We start from the raw sequence: 20,738 nt of genomic DNA, 5'->3' as shown, positions 1-20,738 counted from the left end.
ACTGTTCGTTGCAAAAGCGATGCTTAGTCGCTGCACGTAGTTTCAATTGTGTCCGCGGTGACTTTGTAACTCACAGTGTCTTACAATTTTTATTGGATTTTCATCTTTTATTTCTGTTTTTTTTTTTACACGCAATCCTAAAGGATTTGTGTGTATTAGTTTCACGTATGGTGTCCGCCGCGCCACCACCGCCGCCGCCGCCGCAGCCAGTGTTCACACGATTTCTCTTACAAAGACACATGTTGGAACTTATATTGGAATGTATTAACCCTTTAAAATTATGAAGTATTATGTGTATAAAATATTAGAATTTAAGCGCGATTGTACGTGAATAATATATAAAACGCGATCTGCATGAAAAATATCGCGCGCCGTGTAAACCGTTTTAAAAATTTTCAAAACAACACATGATACGTTAATCAATTGAAAATATCATGTCCACGCCGGCATTGTTATCATTTGTGAGATCGGGGCCCTGGAAGTGGGGGCATTTGCCCATTTTAGTAATTGTTGGCGATTTAATTTCTAGCGATTTTCAACCTAAAATATACATATCTTTTTTGAACTAACAAAGGAGACTACCCGAGGTGGTTATCACCGATTTTGTTGAAACTCGGGGGTTAGGTAGACCTTATGGTAGTATGAAAATTGCCAAAGGGAAAAGTTGCAATGGGCTTTAGTTTTCCCATGGCAACCGAAAATGTTTTTGATCTCTCAAAACAAAAAATCTCCATTTAAAAAAGCATGGGATTTTGTCGGTTTCACAGGGTACTTATACTTACTTAAAAAATTTGAAAAAATTTTATTTTCAAAACGTACCCAAAAAGATTAATTTGACCTATTTTGGGTAAAATTGATCAATGATTTTGGCTAAAATTGATCAATTTTAGTTAAATTTTAACAAAATTTGGGTAACCTATAAAATCCCATTGCAACTTTTCCCTTTGCGAATTTTCATACTACCATAAGGTCTACCTAACCCCCGAGTTTCAACAAAATCGGCGATAACCACCTCGGGTAGTCTCCTTGTAAGACTGACTTTGTTGTAAATTATATTTTTAGTTAGTACTGATTAATTGCGAACTACGTTTTCGGTTGCATTAACAAATTTTAATTTTAAGTGAGATTTCTGGCCAATTCGCGGGACCCAACCGACCCGCATACGCGCTATTGTGATATTTGAATTTCTTGCCATTTGATACAGGCGCCATCTAACTCCGAAAAAAGTCATTCGCGTGTCGCTACCTCATTTCCAAAACCCGGTAACTCAAAAAATTCGGTTTATTTGGAAACCATTTGAAATTAACGCGTTTGCGCTACCTTATTTCCAAAACAAGGTAACTCGAAAAATTCGGTTTATTTGGAAACCATTTGAAATTAACGCGTTTGCGCTACCTTATTTCCAAAACCAGGTAACTCGAAAAATTCGGTTTATTTGGAAACCATTTGAAATTAACGCGTTTGCGCTACCTTATTTCCAAAACCAGGTAACTCGAAAAATTCGGTTTGTTTGGAAATCGATTAATTAACTCGTTTCGCTACCTTATTTCCAAAACCAGGTCACTCGAAAAATTAGTTTTTTTTGAAATCAATTTAAATTAACTCGTTTCGCTACTATATTTCCTAAACCAGGTAACTCGAAAAATTCGGTTTGTTTGGTAACCATTTGAAATTAACGCGTATGCGCTACCTTATTTCCAAAACCAGGTAACTCAAAAAATTCTTTTTCGATAAAATTCCTTTTGGGTTTGTTAAGTTAACGTACAAGATGATTGGAAATTTCTTCAAATTTAAATTAAATATTTAAAATATATTTAATACATCGGGAGGAATGTGTGTACTGAAATGTCCGGAACATCTTGTTTTATTGTACGATGATTATAGGTACTCTTTTACTTCGATCTAGCGGGCTCCACGCGACGAGACTCGAATTTCAAAACCCGACTTAGGACATAAGATCCAAACAAGACTAAGGTGCTTAACTCGGTAAAACAAGTCGTCGCTACTTGATTCGCGGTTAGAGACGTGGTCAAAGATAATAGGGACTTGGCAGCCTGGCGTCACGCCGTGTCTTTGGCTATGGACGCCATGATGGTAATCGTTTTTTCCAATTGGAAAAAGCATGGGTTACGTATTATATACGTCATGCTGCCGAGTTCCAATATGGCAACCAACTATAGATAAGGCTACGGTCAACTTTGATGACGCGCTGTTCGCGCAACAGCGAGTCATCAGAGCTGGCCATGATAAGACTATGGCAGCTAGGAGCAACAAACACAGCACCCCACACAAGGAGAACGCAACCCGTCAAAAGTCGTGGATTTTCTTGCGTACATTTTTCATTGGCTAGACGCTTAATTAGCGCCTGCTGCCGTCGGAAGGGGAAAATTCGGAAATTGTCTTCCCCCCCGCCCGTAAAACGTTCAGCGTAAAGGCTCGTGACGCTCGTCCAATGAAATTCGTACACAACCCTTCGTTAGCGTGTTTAAAGGCTAGCTGCGTTCTCCTTGTGTTTGTTGGTTAAACGCTTCGTTACAAAACTACAATCGGAAAGCTCTCAGAATTCAAATCTAGGGTTCGAGGTTTTTTATCATCTTGGCTTTAGTAATGATTAAAGGTTGTGATTTTGGAAATTGTATTACGCAATCCTACATTTCTTTGGTACCATCCAGTTTTTAGGCGAATAAGTTGATTTTTATTATCTTAAATACCGACTTATTTAAGTTGACCGAGGCCCTAATTAAGATGAAAAACACCTACATTAAACTATAAAGTGCGTTAATTGTTCCAAAATAGTAATCTCCGTTTCGGTGTCAATCTGAATCGCTATAAGGCCCTTTTGTTTTAATAGGAATATCCTCGGAACCCTACCGGCAGAGTCACTCGGCGGAAGCACGGCCAACTTTGATCACGCGCTTTTCGCGCTACTACGGCCAACACATTCGTCGAAATTCCGCGAGCAAGGATTTTCCCCATATAAACTGTACTATAATGTGTAGGAGTTCAGCGCCACGCTCGGTGGTTATATTGTCCCCAATGTAAAAACTATACTAAAAATAATAATCCGCTAGGGGCGCTGACGTCATACACATCTTTTGCTCATAGGTTAACACAGGAACGTCAACGAATGAGATGGCCGCTGTAGCGCGAGAGATGCGCGAGAAATCAAAGTTGGCCGTGGTGGAAGACGCAAAAACAAACTGGCATGAGTTAATACTGACGCGCATGCGCTGTAAGCACGATCTATATCACGTGGTGGCCGGGTCGTCATGGTTACCAACGGGACTCGGAGAACGCTATTTAATGATCGTCAAAGTTTCAGAAGAAAGCGCTGACGTGAAGATAATACAACTTAAAAAAATAATTACAATCAACCGCTTAATTTGTTTTAATGCGATATTCACCATAAAATTATTATTTTCATCGTTTACACGCTCAAGCTACTAGTTGAAGCTTGATTCTTCCAATTTAATTATTATACTTATATAATTAGATAATTGCAAAATTAACATTTACAGTTAAAGGGGAATGGTTAAGCTTTAACCAGTTAGATAGCCTTATAGCCCATTAAAAACTAAAATTTATGGTGAAAACTGCATCAAACAATATTGAGTGGTTAATTTTTAATAAAATAAAGAAATTTCGGGAAATCGAAAAGTGCGCGTCCGCCGCGACACCTGGTGAGAAGTCAGTGAGACAGAAAAACAACGTAAAAGCGCGCGCTGCTGAAGACGCAAAAGATTTGTTTCGCACGCGCGGCGCGTTCCAGTTATAAGAGACCTAAGCCTAAATCGCGCGATTTTAAAAGTTAGGATAGTTCGTAAATCGCTCATACGGGGTTAGGGGCGCTGGCGGCAGCCCCTAAGATGGCGGCGAAAATTCAAACCCAAACACGCCTGGTGTTTTTTTTTTCGTTTCAACTTTTTGGGCAAAAAGATATTTTTTCAAGACAAAAAAAGGTACGTGTTAGTATATTCAACGTCTTGTTAATCTTTTGATTCGGAAATAAGGCCATATTTGGAAAAGCTTGGCCGTTCCCCTTTAATTACGATTTCACCTAAGTTTAAAATCATTAAGAAACAAATTACCCGTCGTGTTATGTTAAAAATGGCGTGGTTTCCGTTTTGGAAAGCGAATAAATGTGGAATCCGACGGACATAGCTAGAGAACGGTGTAAGACGTCCCGTATTGAGAATTGTCCTTTACGGAGGTCGTCAGAGTGGAAAATTTGTTGAAGCGCGCTCGAAATCTATTTCTAGTGACGTCGATGAGCTTTTCCATGTTTCATTTGCCGGTGCTGCTGCTTGAGAATTGGACGCGGGATATTTTATGCTAAAATAAAACACAGTTAAGAGAAAGATAATAAAGGATGATTTATTGAAATTAGTCCAATTATTCACACAGTTTACGTACATACTAAATATTTTTTTCTTTCTATCCTACTTTTTTTGCGATATAATTGTAATTTTGTTCCTGCTAAAATAATAAATAAAATGAATTGCTTGACATAAAAATAAAGCGATGTCTGTCTTGACGTGTTACTCGCATCATAAGTAACATAATTTCAATAAGTATGACCATAAGTCTATAATATCGTTCCTTAAGTTTATCACTTTGGGGAATATTTTAGTGAGAGCTAGTAACGGAGTGACGTCATCACATGAAGAAAATCTCCCCCTAGCGAGGCGCTGTCAAAGGCGCGTTAGCGAGCGGACCCAAAACGGCGACGAAGCCCGTATTGCAGTCTGTCTTGTGAATAGCTGTCAGTAAAACTTTGCAAGTGAAAAATAGGAAGTGTCACACTTACGTAACAATATTATGCACTTATAGTCGAAGGGCATTACATGGTGTCCTAATAATCAAGATTAAAAATGTAATAATTATTTGATAATTTTTAATCTATTTACAGCCAAAACTACAGATTTGATTTTAATCCGATTTAATCGTGATTTATTCAGAGGGTGTTTTAATACTCAACGGAGTGAACTACCTCTCGAGTATAGATCAGCGCAGAAGCCTTTAGTATCGAAATATATCCAATTCAAAATATACTAAGTACTGCCAAGGCCGATTATAGGTGGTTCTCGGACTAAAAGTGTACTCTTCAGGCCCATAAAGTGTACTCTTCAGGCCCATAAAGTGTACTCTTCAGGCCCATAAAGTGTACTCTTCAGGCCCATAAAGTGTACTCTTCAGGCCCATAAAGTGTACTCTTCAGGCCCATAAACTATTCGCTTGTTCCGGAGTATTAGGGCTACTCTTTTTACTACTTCTGAAAAAAGGTCACAGGCAGCCATTTTGGAATAACGTTTTAGTCCGACTCAAACTATTCTCCACCACAGAATCGGAGTAAAATGACGTCATATCGTTACTCTTCTTAAGGCCTTTTCACACGAGCCAACTTTTTGACCCAGCTAGATGAGTTAACTATATAGTTTGTTCGTGTGAATAAAAGTTCGATGAGTTGATCCACCAAAAAAAGTACGCGAGAACAAAATGGATCAATGATCCATTTTTGCTGACTCAACATTTGGATTTGAAAAGTTGGCTCGCGTGAAAAGGTCTGAACCCTACTCCGAAATCCCGGAACAAGTGAAAAGAAACCACCTACAGGGTGACCAGACTTCATATATTTCCTATATTTTCCTATATTTTTAATGCCTTCCTATAAATTCCTTTATTTTCAACTATTTTCCTCCACGATCTTTTGAAATTGAGATAACTTTTCAAGTACGTTTCCTAGAACATGTAGTGAAAAAACTGCCACTTTCGAACGAAATCTTGAAATCCGCTCAGTGATCCAATAATGCAAGAAAGCAGTGTACAAAAAAATATCAATATTCTAGGTGATTCGAGTCAAAGTATACCGATATTATTTTCCTATTTAGTTTCCTATATTTTTCTATAATTCGCTTATTTCTATACCTATATTTTCCTATAATTCGCCTCTAAAATTCATATTTTTCCTATAACATTTTCCAAGCCTTTCCCTGGTCACTCTGCACCTACTGTACATCTCAGTTCGGTTGCAAGTTCAAGTCAGATCTGGGAGAGAGTAATGCTTCTCAGATAACAGTTGTGTTATCTGAACCGATAAAATATAAAAGATCAATCGGATTATCCGTAATTAAGTTCAGATATTATCAGATCAGTTGATTTGTTTCAAATGGAAACCAGATAGGCTAAACCCTAAACTAAACTGAATTAATTGTAAACCGACAGAAGATATCGATTTCACAGTATTTCATCGAGTATTTGAGTCGAGTAATTGAGTACTTGATTAAGGGGAAACTTTCTCTTATTCGAGTCGAGTAACTAAAAAAACCACGAGTAATATTTTTAATGAGTCGGGTTATCGAGTACTTGATTAGGAGCTGGATTTATTTCAGAAATTATGTAATTAAATTTAAAAGGAGTATAAAGAAACTTTCAATGCGGAAAAATATTCCTTTAATTTACATGAACCACAGTTTCCATAACTTTGTATAGGTACCGTTTATTGGCCCACAAAAAGTTGTAAAAACCCCTCTTTGAACTTTGAAGCAACGAGGATAGAAAAAAAAAACAAATACTCGACGAGTTTAGAGAGCAGCTTATTCGAGTAGTCGGGTACTCGAATATGCAATTTTTTGGTACTCGGTAATCAACAAGTATTCTAGTAGGTCTAGTTCGATTACTCGACCTCAAAAAAGACCGAGTTCTTGATTATTATCGAGTACTCACACACCCCTACTCGGGATAATGAAACGGATACTATTTGAGATCAGATTTCTATCTATCAGAATATATCTATATATTACGACCCAAATAACTTGAATCGTTAGCCGTTGGAACCACTAGTAGTATTAAAATAAAATTAAGTGTCATACTTATTTTTGCTATGTTACTTACGCTCGCATTGATATCACATTATATGACAATTAAAAGTAATCGAAATGCCTTACGCTCATATAATGTAGAAAAAAATCAATATAATACACGTAAATGTTTTTATTTATTAATAAATAAAATAAAAATTAGTTTACAAAATAAATAAAACTTTTACTTACGCAATAACTACGTGTATTTTAAGGTTTTTTCTACATTATATGATATTGAAGACTCTGGGTACTCGCAATTTTATTATTCGGAGCTAAACTTATTTCAGAACAAAAATAAGCGACAATTTCGTTTACCGGGAATTCATCGAAATAAGGAATCCATACATCTACTTGGAATGCTTATCGCGGCAGACTTTCGTTTCGATAAGGCTGACGGTTTTTTTGACGTCACTATGTTAACTTAACAAACAACAACGTGAGAGGGGAGCGCGCGCAGAGGGGATTTTTTATCTCGTAGGTGGGGTCAAAGCCGTCAGAGTGGTCTTACCATACGCGATACGGCAGGATAAGCATTCCAAGTAGAGGTATGGATTCCTGTCGAAATAAATAGTCCCAAGAGAGCCTTACAAAGGTCAGGTTTTCCACTCTACAAACAAGAAGGATCGGCCAGCGGAACCAGAATCTCATTCGGAGCGGGGAGCGTCATTATTGAAAAAGCAAAGTTTATGCATTAAAAACGTTCGCGAGTGACGCCAGACGGAAAATTCGCGATGTTCGGCGAATCGGCAATCGACTCTTTCTAATATTCCATCGACCAGACGGACGAGAGTTCCGCATAGACGCCTTTTTTATAGGCCATTCTCACCCGGCCATTTTATCTCCTTCCGCGAGCCGCCATCTTTAATGGAAAAAAGGGGCACCGAGGTAATATTGCGGTTCCGAATGGCGGCGCCCGAGGTCCCCCGCTGAAAGAATGCTCTATCGGAAATTTATAGTTTCTCGCCTGATACCGCCACAAAAATAGTATCGAAAGAAATTGTGGCGTTAAGCAGCGTTCAGACTATGTGAAAATATTACGTTAGCATCGGTCGTGTCGTTTCGGTTATGTTGGTCGCGTCGGTTCGTTCATTTCACTGTTCAGAAAGGAACCAACCTTGCACGGAGATTAACATAAAAAGTGATTGTTCATCCAATCAGAGCTCAGTAATAACGGCGGAAAAATTGAAATAATTTTTTATCCACCTCTGATTGGTTATAGTATTTCGATGGTTCTAAAGGTCACCACTACCTAGAGTCAGCGCTGATGAGGCACAAGGCTAATTGTCTGCTATGAACCTTTTGAGCGCAACAAAATGCAAAAATGTAAACGACACGCGCGAAAATTTAAAGTCTCTGTTGAGAAGTCTGAACGGTGTAAGAAATCGAAAGAACCGACACGATCGACGCAAACGTAATATTTTCACCTAGTCTGAACGCTGCTTAAAGAGAAACATTGGCCGGGGAAAGACGTATGAATTCTGTTGGCCCAACTTTCTACTCTCTCTCTCTCTCTCTCCGCGGCTGCACCCAGACCATTTACTTCCGGAGTGGTTACTTTTTTTATTATTATTCCTTTCCATTACGGAAGAGGAAGAGGGCTAACATTGGCGGTTTACGATATTTTCTCAACATTTTCTCCATCCGGGAAATATCATCACTCCCGCTCGCAGCGCCGGAGAGCGGCGGAACCGAAAATCATTTGTCTTTCCGAAAAATAGTTTCTCCCCGCATTCTGTAGGTTAGGCTTTGGGAACCGCGAGATTGTTCGTTCAAGGGCGGGGGATTCTCCGACGTCGGGTACGCGTGTTATCTAAGACTTTGACCAGACTATGGGTTAAATCCACGCTCTATTCCGCGTAGAAAATAAGGTGATAACTTAAGTTTTTTTTTCGTTTTAGCTTCATTTTCTTCCTTCATTTTTAATCTCGAAATTGTTGGAAAACTTTCCCTTTTTTCATATTTAGCTACTTAATGTATCAGACTGTTTTCGTATTTCATATTTAAAGATTTCGCTTTGTTTATCGTGAGATTTTGGAGTGGATGTACATGCTTTTTAGGCAGCAAAGAGTAACCGGCGATTTTTGAGGTCAGATACTCGAACTCGAACTCAAATAAGAAAATTTACCTCAATCGGATACTCTAATACTCGTATAAGCCACCTGTAAAACTCGCCGAATTGTTTTTCCCGCTGACAATATTCGGGTACTCGACAATAATCTGCATTATAAGTCGCTAGATGAGTATGACTTGGGGCTAAGGTGGTGCCTGGGGTATTAGTCTAGCTGATTATTATTATCTCTTTGTCCAAACGAACATCCTTTTCAATGACCTTGAGTGATTGGCTGGCTGGTTTTTTAGTTTTGGCTTTTTGGAGAGCCCAAATTGTCTCAGCCGTGAGTACCCGAGTAATGTTCTTTAGATTAGCGTTTTGTTAATAATTTTTATCTTTTTTAACTTGTTAGTTGTTACCTAACATCCATTTAAGTAGAGGTCGGCGTTTGAATAAGAAATTATACGATTGATTATATTTATCCATAACCGAGAATTATTCAGAAATATTCGAAAAAATGATTAATTTTGCATGTTAAATCGTTGTTTATTCGTATAATTTATTCGTATAAAACAAATAATACTAATTTTAATGATTAATTTTAATTTTTACGGTTAATTTATTTGTTCCGCCGACCTCTAAATTTAAGTAGTAACTAGTGGGCTATTATAAATTCTTCTTAATTACTCGACTACCCGAATGGAACTCGTCAATTTATCAAGTACACGAACGATTTTTCTAACTACTCTAGTACTCGAGTACCCGAACGGGTTTTCATGACTACTCGAACAAGGAAAATTTGGAAATAATCGAATACTTGACAACCCGACTCGATCAAAATATTACCCGACTCGACTACCCGATGAAAAATTTATTAATACTCGAAACCCGACTCGATTGCGTAAAACCAATACTCGCACAGCGCTAATACTTTACGTTTTAGAAGCTAGCTATGGAATATGAAATCTTTCAAAAATTCGTTTCAATGACTTTTTCCATAACCCGACAAACTTTGTACTTTTGGGGGAAATTAATTTGTTTTTCAGATAAAATAAAACTTTCATAGGAGCCTCAAAAATTTCAGCCGACTTTTGTATAGCTTTCTACTATCACTTATGCTACCAAACCTACCACGAATTTCAAACTATAAATTTAAATTCGGATAGATATACAATAATATATGCAATACATTTACCCCGGAGCCCCATTGAAAAACTTTGGTTCGACGCGTAAATCTCAAATTTAAAATTGCTCTACTATGGCATAGGGAATAATAAAATGTATTATTTGCATAGGACAATAATATCAACAATAACCAATCTATATTGAATCTCAGCGTTTCGCGGAAAAGAAGAAAGATGAATATAAGAAAACGTCAAAAGACTCGACTTTAAAAAAAAGTGAAAACTTTAAAGAATAAAAAAAAACGACCATAAAAGTGCACGCTGGAAAACGAATCACTCCAGATGCACTACTATTTCCGAGCAAACAATTCTTTTTTTTTAAACATTTAGTACGATATTATATGTATATTTTTCGAGTACTATTGCTTTTCACCGTAGGCCGAGCACGTTTGAAATCGGTCTTTAGAGAGCGGAAAATAACCCGCCGCTGTCGCTTCTTCCCGAGCGTACCTTTCACGCGGATTCTATCGCGTTACGCTCAAAATGCCCGCTACCCGATAGTTAAATATAAGGAGGGACGAGGGTACAGTTGATGGATAAATTTGACTTAATACGGAAGAAGGTGAGTTAGATATTTCGCGCCAAGCGAATGTCGCATTTCGAATTGAAAAGCTCGGCGGAAAAGTCGCCAAAACGACAGAAATATATATTTTTTAATACGTGAATAAATCCTTGATGATTTTTGATCAAAAGTCCCGACACGCATTTCATAGAAATAATTTTATTTAAGTTCTTTAAACTTAATATCAAACGCGAACTTTTCCAGTTCCCACATAAAATTTTATTTTTAATTTGGATCTATTTCGGGATCTGCAATTAATTCCGCAAATTTACGCCAAAATCTAAATAGCTGAATTTATGTTTTTATCGACCGTTGATTTTCAGTAAATGAAATAGTAATTATCAGAATAAATCAAAAGTGGTTTGTCTAATTTTGATCTACTAGCGCCTGAGAAATGTTCACACCGCGGCGCAACCAACATCAGAATTAATTATTAATTTTAATTTATATTATTAGTTTTAACAAGAATGTATTTATTTATATTTAGGAAGAATGATTATGTCGCGACAATTGGCGGGCACGTTGAGCCCCTTTTCTCCCGCCTTGCGCGGGGGGAAAGACAAAACGTCCCGGCGAGGATTCCATCGTGTTGAGTGACGTCAATTTTACGGAGCCAATGACTATTTTATGTATTTTAAGCGGAGGAGCGTACTGGGGGGGACCAACGGGTGTATTGAGAGAAACGTCAAAAAATGTCTCGAGATATTCATTCTCCCTAGGTATAAAAAAATACATTCTTGGTTTTAACAAATAATTAAATTGGAATTGATTTTTATTATAATGAAAAGTAAAATATTTACGAGGGTTTTTAAAAATACAGATAATTAGAAGAAGTCAGCTCGAGTTTGAATTTTTCAGGCGAACCTTTTCAAGTAGCGAGTCTTTAGAGTCTTTAGAATGGTTTTTATTGAAGGGGTAGACGGGAAGAGTGCTACTCCTAAATTATCGCGCCAATGTTAATATCAAAGAAGCAGCTTCACTCAATTTAAAAAAGGTGACGGAAGTAAGCTTGAAATTTCCCCACGGATCCAATAACGGTAATTAGAGTGGATAATTACGCGCAATTCCCCGAAGCCCAACGCGGCGCGTACTCTTCAAGGTATCTCAAATGACGTAGAGGCGCTTACACCGTTTTCCTTTAATCTTCCAGGTATATATAAAAAGCGCCAAGGATGACATTTTTTACCCAACGCGTTACGAAGTGTATTCTCGATTACTTTACGCGTCTTGACAACCTTAACGGATAATATAAACCGACTTAAAGGGAAAAAAGGGTTCTAAGAAAAAGCATATAAGAAAGGGTGGTGGTGTGTTCTTCCGTTTGGCCCTTTACGAGCGCCAATCCATCATTTGTCAAAGTCACTTTCCTTAAAATAAAGGCCTCTCGATTACCCAGACGACAAGATAATGAACGTACCCCTCCCCATCTGACCCGCGCTTTATTTCGCCCATATTGGGCTCCATATTTCGAGAGTGGAGTCATTGAATTCCTTTCATTCGGGCCCCCTCTAGTCCTCGTCTGATCCCCCATTTTCGTCGTCATGGATATTCCTTGTTTGTACGCGGTTCCAATTAGGCTTACTTTCTTAATGAACGCTATTAGTTCGGTACCGATACTCGTGTATTTTGGACAAGGCTTAATTTAAAACGTGGAAGAGTATGCGGTAACGACGGTAAAGTTTGCGCATTCAACGAAGAGATCGTGATCAAGACCCTATCGCGTTTCGTTAATATACTGTTTACTCGCAATCCACTATTGACCAACTTGACCGTCGAGGAATATTGGCTAGTTTAAATGTCACGTAGCGAAAAAATAATAAAGATATAGAAACAAGTTTCGCTCGACACCGGATAGAACACGATTAAATATAACAGCGTCACGCTCCGGCAAAAGATTTCGAAAAACAACAGTTGCGTGTTTAAGGTTCGCTTTTGACACTGGCGTTTAATAGTAAGTTGACTTCGCAGTCAAGGGAAAATACGACGTAATTTTAACCCGCCTAAGGAAATATAGCGCCATCTGCCTTAATATCCGTCAACTAAATATGTGAAAAAATAGCAGACGACTTTTGAATTTCTATGTTTTTGGTTGACCATAGATATATGAAATAGCATACGGGCCCGTAGGAAGAACACGGAAGAGACAGCTAGCAGAAGACCCATATTTTCTGGATGCGCTATGTAATAGTGCCATCTATCGGCGACAAAATCTAGTATTTAGAAAATATTTTCTGGATGCGCTACGTAATAGTGCCATCTATCGGTGTTCAAAATTAGTATTTGGAAAAAAGAAGGCGGGAGATTAGGCCTAATAATGTTGATATCCCTAGAGCAGCGGTTCCCAATTTTATTTTGCTATGGAACCCAAAATTATCCACCAAATTCTGGCGGAACCCCAACTCATTTTTTTACTCATCTTAAACTCTTGACACAATCAAAGATGGCCGCGCTGCGAATTCTCGGAACCCCTGCGACCCTTTTACTGAACCCCAGGGTTCCGCGGAACACCTTTTGGGAACCGCTGCCCTAGAGTAACGTGGAGTTTAAGTCACGTGTATTTTTTTTTGCTTTTGGTGGAAAGATGGCGCTATAACTTAACGCATCCAGAAAAAAACGCGTTGTCTGCTAGCTGTCCGTTCCGTATCAGTCCCTCGTAGAATTGTGGATCTATTTCATAGTAAAGATATAATATTTATCGAGTTATTCCATTTTAGACTCAACTCCTGGGAGGCTATTCTGTAAAAAAATAAGAAATGACAAATAAATCATGATCCGTTAAAAATGACAATGCGCGTGTGCGGAAGAGACGGGTATGTCAAACTATCGATGGTATTGGTCAAATTCAAAATCGTGGCGGTCTGTAATGACGACGTAAGTGATTTTAATGAAATGCTTCGACATACGGTCGATGGTACCAATTTAAGCCTTGGGCACCAAAAATTAACACGTATTTTACGTCCGCATTTAGTTTATGATTTGACTCAAATACAGGATATAGCGTAACATACTGCCACTACTTAAAATTGAACTTACACAATCGATAGTTTGATATTTCAATATCCGCCCCTTCTCCACCTCCTGCGCATTGCCATTTTTGATGGATCGAGATTTTTGTCTTTAATTTTTACCGAATAGCCTTCTTCGTTTTGGTATTTGCAGAAATGAAAATTCGTTATCTATTCACCCATAAGCCTATCATAAGGTCCCCATAAGCAAAGGTCCCATACCCGTTATTAAGAGGTAGGTATTCAAAATCTGCACCTCCTAGTGGCTACGTCCTCAACTATGCATTTCTGAAATAAATTTCGCGAAATGCATGATGCGAACGTTTATAAACTTAGAACCACGCGGGATAAATCTCCGCCGCGAGCCCTTAGCACCAGACTTGTAAATAGTGTATATTTTTAAGAGAGTCCACTGGACCCGGACCCCTCCGCCGATCTATTTTTTTGACGAGTCCAGGACTCTTCCCTCTTTATTCGCCCCCCCTCGTTTAAATTTATATGTTCTTTAATCTCTCTTTATTCCTCCATATTATATTCGAAAATAAATGTCACCTAACCAGGCTGAGCCTATAAATTTTTTATTGTAATTATAAAAGAGACAGTCAGTAATCGAACTACAGCATTATTTCATTATATATTCCCAACATCAAAGTTTACATATTTTCATATATAATCGTGATCGGGTAAATTAAAATGCTCGTAAATATTATCACAATTAATTTAACCATTAAAATCTTCATTCCAAACCCATAGAGCTTATTTTTTTCTACCTTTATTCATTTTAATAAAGCAAAATTTTGGTCTTCAATGGCACTGTTACAATTACTGTGCCTAATGGAATACAGAGCAAGACTATTAATTATGGACTAATAATTTCCATACTAAGACTAACGAAGTATGGAAATTTTTCCCCAAATGGGCCACACCTGGGGTTTTTCCCTAGTAGGCCCACGTTTTCCAAATTTTTCATTGGTCATTGTAAATTTCTATAGGCCTCACAGATAAGTAGATAGGGAATGATGAATGAATGATGAATGAATTTTATTTACCCTTTTAAATCAGGGAGGAGCAAAGGCTCGCAGGTACATAATGATAACACAGAAACAACATTAAGAAACGTTGATATAATTAGTTTCGAGTTAATATAAAAAAAGAAATAAAAAAAACAAAAAAACTTAAGTTAAATGAACAAGTGCTATATACAAATATATACAAAATGGTAAAATGTGACGTATAACACGGTCAGAGGGGGCAACACTATGGCGTAGCCTTTCGTTTTTCACCGCGGACGGTCCACCAAAGCTTCTGAAGCGGAGCTCTAGCTCCATGGGGAGTCCGACTAATATTCGGAGAGCTGAAATAGTGGCGGTCAGTATCAGGCTTGGAAATAAGCGGTGGTCACTGGGTCAAAGACCAGTTTATTAATTGCTCGGACCAGTTTTTTATTCAAAAGCTAGGGGTTCACTGGTCCAGTGTCCAGTTTATTAATTCAAAATTATCTGCCGTATTATTAACCAACTGGTCTACGTGACCACTTAAATAATTCAAGAATTGGGAGTCACTGGCCAAATAGACCAGTTTAGAAATAAACCTTATTTCCAAGCCTGGTCAGTATACACTATACAGATGCCTCAAAGAGAAAAATAATTCTACTTTTTATTTAATTATCGAAATTTTCCCTCTTTTTACACAGCTAACGATATAATTTGAGGGAGTCCCGTGGACTCTTTACCCCCTTCTAAAGACATTTTTTTAGGAGTCCCATGATTTTTTTCAGGGATTTTTGACTCGTGGACTGCCGCTATTTACAAGTCTGCTTAGCACCATAGCCAAGGCTAATTCACAATTTTATCGCTTGTAAACTTAATATTAACACTTGTCTTTGCAAAATGATTCATCAGAGCCTAAAACTGGCTATTAGAAATAAGAGTTGTGTTTCTGAAGGTATTTATTTTTCAAATTTGAGATTTAGACGCGTTTTTTTTGTGGCATTTATCAACCCGAGCGTGGCTGCTCTACCAAGTAAGATAATATTTTAGATGTAGAAATTTTGCAAAAGAAGATGTCGCTACGGCCCTATCGAATTTTTTCGCGAATCTGATGCGAAATTGAAATGTATGATTACTCGTAACAAACAAACCTTTGAAGTTGTTTAAAAATAATTTTATTCTGTCAACACGATCCTTTTTAACTCAAGTTACGGTGAGTTAGCTAATATTTATTTATTTTTAGCCATATAACTTTACAAAGTATAGATGGCGCTACCGCCTAATTATAAAGATGAATTTCGTACAGTCTTACCAGAACAGGTCCCGCGTAACCATGGTAACCGAAATCGTAATTGTAATTCTAGCAGTATTATTCCCAATTCAATGGACAATGCCGTAAACATGGGGCTCTATGCTACACCTTTACTTATGATAGGCTTATGATATACCTTATAAAAAATAAAAAAATCAGCTTACGAATTCGACTGTGCGCACAACTAATGAAATTCGATTAATTTTAACTTTTTTAATTTTTATTGAGAAGGGGAGGGATTTGTTTTTTGGGCGATAGTAAAAGCTTGTACAGGAATCCATACCTCTACTTGGAATGATTATCACGGCGTATCTCGTATGGTAAGATCACTCTGACGGCTTTAGCCCCGCCTACGAGATAAAAAATCCCCTTTGCGCGCGCTCCCCTCTCACGTTGTTGTTCGTTAAACGCACTCTCGCAAGCTCAAAATTTGTGTTAGCGTCGAGTTCGGGACTACTTATTTTCTTTCAATTTTTTCCATTAGATAGTAGCGACAATGAGAGTAGCGGAGGTTTCTCTAACTACGCTGTACAGCCAAAGGTAGCGGAGAGAGGATTTTCAGCCCCCTGGAGTGACTGATTTCTAACTCTTTGGGGCATATAGTTCATTCCTTCCCACATATACCTTTACTCTAAGGTTCGACTTTCGCAATAAAGATTGAAGTGAGATTGGAATAGCTCGTAGCACGCTTCGCGATAGACTCCATCGCCATCTCTTTTTAATCAATGAACTAAAAGCTACCTATGTGAGAAAATTCAGCTGGCGAGAGTGCGTTTAAGTTAACATAGTGACGCCAAAAAAAACCGTCAGCTACAGTCAGACGAAAATCTGTCGCGATAAGCATTCCAAGTAGCGGTATGGATTCCTGGCTTGTAGTATAGACATTGAAAAATGTTTAAAAGTAGTCTTAACCATTTAGTTGTGTCTTTTTCAACGATGTCATAAAAAAAGGTTTTTAAAGTTTAAAATTTTCAAACCAAACCGATTCGATTTTAAATATTTCGCTTTTGACCTTTAACATCCAGATTAAAAACTGTTTCATATTTTATTCAAAATCTTGGAATGTAATTTAGTAGAAGACGTAAAAACATCAATAAATTATTTATATTTACTGGAAAAAAATATTAAGTTAATCGGATCTTCACCGAACAATATTAATATTTTATTTATATTATCGCAAAATTTTCCGTTTTCTAGTAAGCCATACGCGGACAATTTGGATGAAATATGTTATTAAAATCTGACGTGGACGCCACAAATGTTTGATTCGGAAATCGGTCGCTTGATATAATCCAACGAGAACCCAAATTACCCGGACCATTGAAGCCTTGGAAGCCCGGGGTCCCTTGTCCCAGGCTGCTCCCTGAAAACGTATCGCTATTTCCGGTAGTAACGATTCTTTAGGTGCCCCGAAGTATCGTTGTACCAGGGCTCGGGCCCGCTCTCATCGGCCCTGGCTTTGAATAGTGGTTTGTAGTTTCGAAGCAGCTATAACCAGCCGAATGAAACGTCACCAGTCCACGCCTGAGTGGAAGTCGCGGTTCAGAGTGCTCTCAAACGACCCTTACCAGTATAAGTATAAGAGGTGTCCTTCATTTCAGGAAAATGTCCTTACAGCAGCGGCCCAAGAGGTTGGAAATGGTCCCGCGAGGGGACTCTTAATCAGTGCGGACCCGGAGATGAGAACATCAAGAACTCACCCTTTTTGTTCTAGCTGAGCTTTCTTTCGTAAGAATCTTTAGAGAAAAAATATAAAAGTGCAAAAGCGAGAAAATGTAATTACGGGCGAAAAATCTGTCGGGCAAAAAAGCCACGCACAACTAATTGGAAGAAAAGGAAAACGAAACAAAGGAATTGAGGCTGCAGTGGACAAAAGAAATTAAAGTGGAAAAGAAAATGGAGGAAGTGCAAAAAATACCGAGTTAATTACTCAAGATTTTAATGGCTACTAATGGGAAACTCTACGACGTTCACTTTGATAGGCCGTTTTATTAAATATAAAATTTCTAGCATCGCCATTACGTACCATCGGAGAGTGTCGCTTACGGTATTTAGTTAGTAATGGCAGCCGCCGTAGCAGGCTAGAGAAAGTGGTCGATGCGGAAAAGAGCCACGCGTAAAGTTCGCCAAACTAATTCGCAAATTTCTTCTCCTTAAAAAGATAAAAATGTTCGCTTCAGCCGAGCGTTATTTAATATAATTATCATATTAAGCGAAGCGTTAAATTAAAACTACGTCCGTCTCAATTGAAAAATTTCGAATCTTTTTAGAGTTCTTCTTTATAATTATCAAGAAATCAAAACATTTTAATCCCAAATTAATTATTTTAAGCCAATTACTTGGTATAAAGAATGTCCCGAAAAACGTTCTCGAGATCCAGCACCGGTCAACGACTTTGAAGAATAAATTTTCAACCGCCTTTCAGTCGCGAGTTTCCGACATTGTTTTACTTTTTAGACGCGTAATTGGAGAGTGTATTTATCGGCTCACGCTGGTACTCGTCCATTAAATACTCGTAAACAATAGTTAAGGGGTCGTCAGAGTAGCCGGTAATCACGAACAAAGGAAAGCAGCCGCACGTGGCGTGGACGGCGAGCGAAATAAAAAGTGTGTCCGCTCGTAAATCGCGATTTTATCACTTCCCTGACAACTTCTTCATCAACAGAGCTCGTTCGAATCGATTTCAAGTTCTCGATCTCACCTTATACGTAGCTTGACGAGATACCTTAGCTGAAAGCTCAATTCGACGCTGGGTATTGTTAAGTCTACGCCGTTATCAGTGTCAGTTAATAGACGTCTCTAGAAACTAATAAAGATTCAGCCTCTAGGTACTCATTACGGCGTAAGGTGCCGCTATTTTCCCCGTAGGTGCAGATAGATGTAGTCGCGTACGTGTTTTACAAAAAACACAGTCCCTCGAAACGGCTAAATCTTCTTTATTCCCATCGAAGGGTGCCCAAAAAAGAAACTTTATAAGTTTTTCGCTACAAGCCTTACTTCTTTACGAGTTTACTAACGGTGGTTTTCTAGTCTTAAAGGCTAAGTACACGACCCCTGGGATTAATATTCTTTTTTTCTGTTGTCCGCGCAGGTAAGCAACATGTTCATCATGAGCCTGGCTGTGGCCGATTTGACGGTAGGAATGATCGTGATGCCAGTCAGTTCGGCGTACGCCATCACCGGCGACTGGAGGCTTGGACTGGTCTTATGCCAATTCTGGTTGGCGGCCGACTACACCGCCAGCACGGCTTCCATCTTGAACCTGCTCATTCTCAGTCTCGATCGCTATTGGTCCATCCGGCACCCGCTCAAGTACCTTCGCAAGAGGACCAAGAAAAGAGCCATCGTGATGATCGCCATCGTGTGGCTCATCTCCTCTCTCTGGATCGTACCCATCATCGGATGGCATTATTGGTAAGGCCAGAATTAGACATTCTTAAGAAACCTCTTGGGAGTTTGAAGGCGCCTTAGGGAATGGGTTCAAACGAAACTTTTCCCTTAGATGTCTTAAGAAATTCACTAACGTTCTTAAGATTTTTCCCCAATATTTTTCATAAGAAATTCCAATTGAATATATCCTTAAGGAAGTTCTCCGTAGTTTTCTTAAGAAAGCTCAATTGTATATTTATCTACAATATTTTTGGGTTTGCTTACAAAATCTTATCCCTATATATAACAAAATCTTTAGTAACTTTTGTTTTAAATATTATTAACTTTTCAATAATACAAATTTGAATATTGAATTCTTTGTTTATTAAGATTAGACCAAATCATGTAACTACTGGTGAAGTTTTAATTAGCAATAATTCATATTTGCGAATAATAATAATGGAATACGTAAAGGAAACCCTTAAGGATAGTTAAAAGAATGCGTTAGGGAAACTCTTAAGGAGCATTTCTTAAGGAAACCTTAAGAATCGTTTTGGGAAAATGGTTCAAAATTTCCCAAAGATTATCAAGAAAAACCTTTAAGATTTCCATTACTTTTTATTAACCATTCTGAAAAATATTTTTTATAAGGGTGGGATCTCCTTTAATCAACGTTTTCAAGTTTCACGCCTTTATCGACATCTAGCGACTAGTAGGTGATGACGTGTATATCGAATGTGGATACCCACAATTCCCTAGTGAAATTTTAGTAGGGAACTGAGAAGGGGGGAGGGATTCCGATGGTTTTTCATCTCCCCACGTTAAGGAAAATGCCTTTTAAAATATTGGCACACTCCGATAACTTGGGTTCATTTACTTCTGGTAATACGTCTTACGTTTTGCAAAAACCGAGGGGCAGGTCCCTTCCTTGATTAACGACGCACCCCTCAAAAGATTAAATCCGATTTAATCGTGATTATTTTGATTAAATTCAATTTAATCACGATTAATTTGATTAAATCACGTTTAATCATGATTAGAATGTTTAAATCTGATTTAACCATGATTAAATGATTAAATCTGATTAAAATGATTAAATCTGTTTAAAAAGATTAAATCCGATTTAATCGTGATTATTTTGATTAAATTCAATTTAATCACGATTAAGTTGATTAAATAACGTTTAATCATGATTAGAATGTTTAAATCTGATTTAATCATGATTAATTGATTAAATCTGATTAAATAATGATTAAATGATTAAATCATGATTAAATGATTAAATGATTAAATCATGATTAAATGATTAAATCTGATTAAAATGATTAAATCTGTTTAAAATGATTAAGTCCTGATTAAAAAAATTATATCGTGATTAGTATGATTAAATCGTACTTTAGTTTTGAT

The 20,738-nt window shown here is 37.8% G+C and overlaps 1 protein-coding gene across 1 annotated transcript in view; it reads left to right on the top strand.

Moving 5' to 3' along the window:
* Positions 1 to 20,738, top strand: part of LOC149940986 (histamine H1 receptor-like) — a 58,977-nt gene that overhangs the window by 32,747 nt on the left and 5,492 nt on the right. Inside the window, exon 3 of the mRNA XM_090177881.1 lies at positions 19,054 to 19,376. Coding sequence (XP_090034007.1) covers positions 19,054 to 19,376 — 323 coding nt within the window. The remainder of the gene's footprint in view (positions 1 to 19,053; positions 19,377 to 20,738) is intronic.

The sequence above is a fragment of the Leiobunum rupestre genome, chromosome 6 (genome assembly GCF_980474605.1).
Source record: "Leiobunum rupestre chromosome 6, qqLeiRupe1.1.hap1, whole genome shotgun sequence".
In the NCBI taxonomy this organism is placed as follows: Eukaryota; Metazoa; Arthropoda; class Arachnida; order Opiliones; family Sclerosomatidae; genus Leiobunum; species Leiobunum rupestre.
The sequence above is the reverse complement of the archived record's forward strand: the minus strand, read 5'-3'. Positions and strand labels throughout refer to the sequence as shown.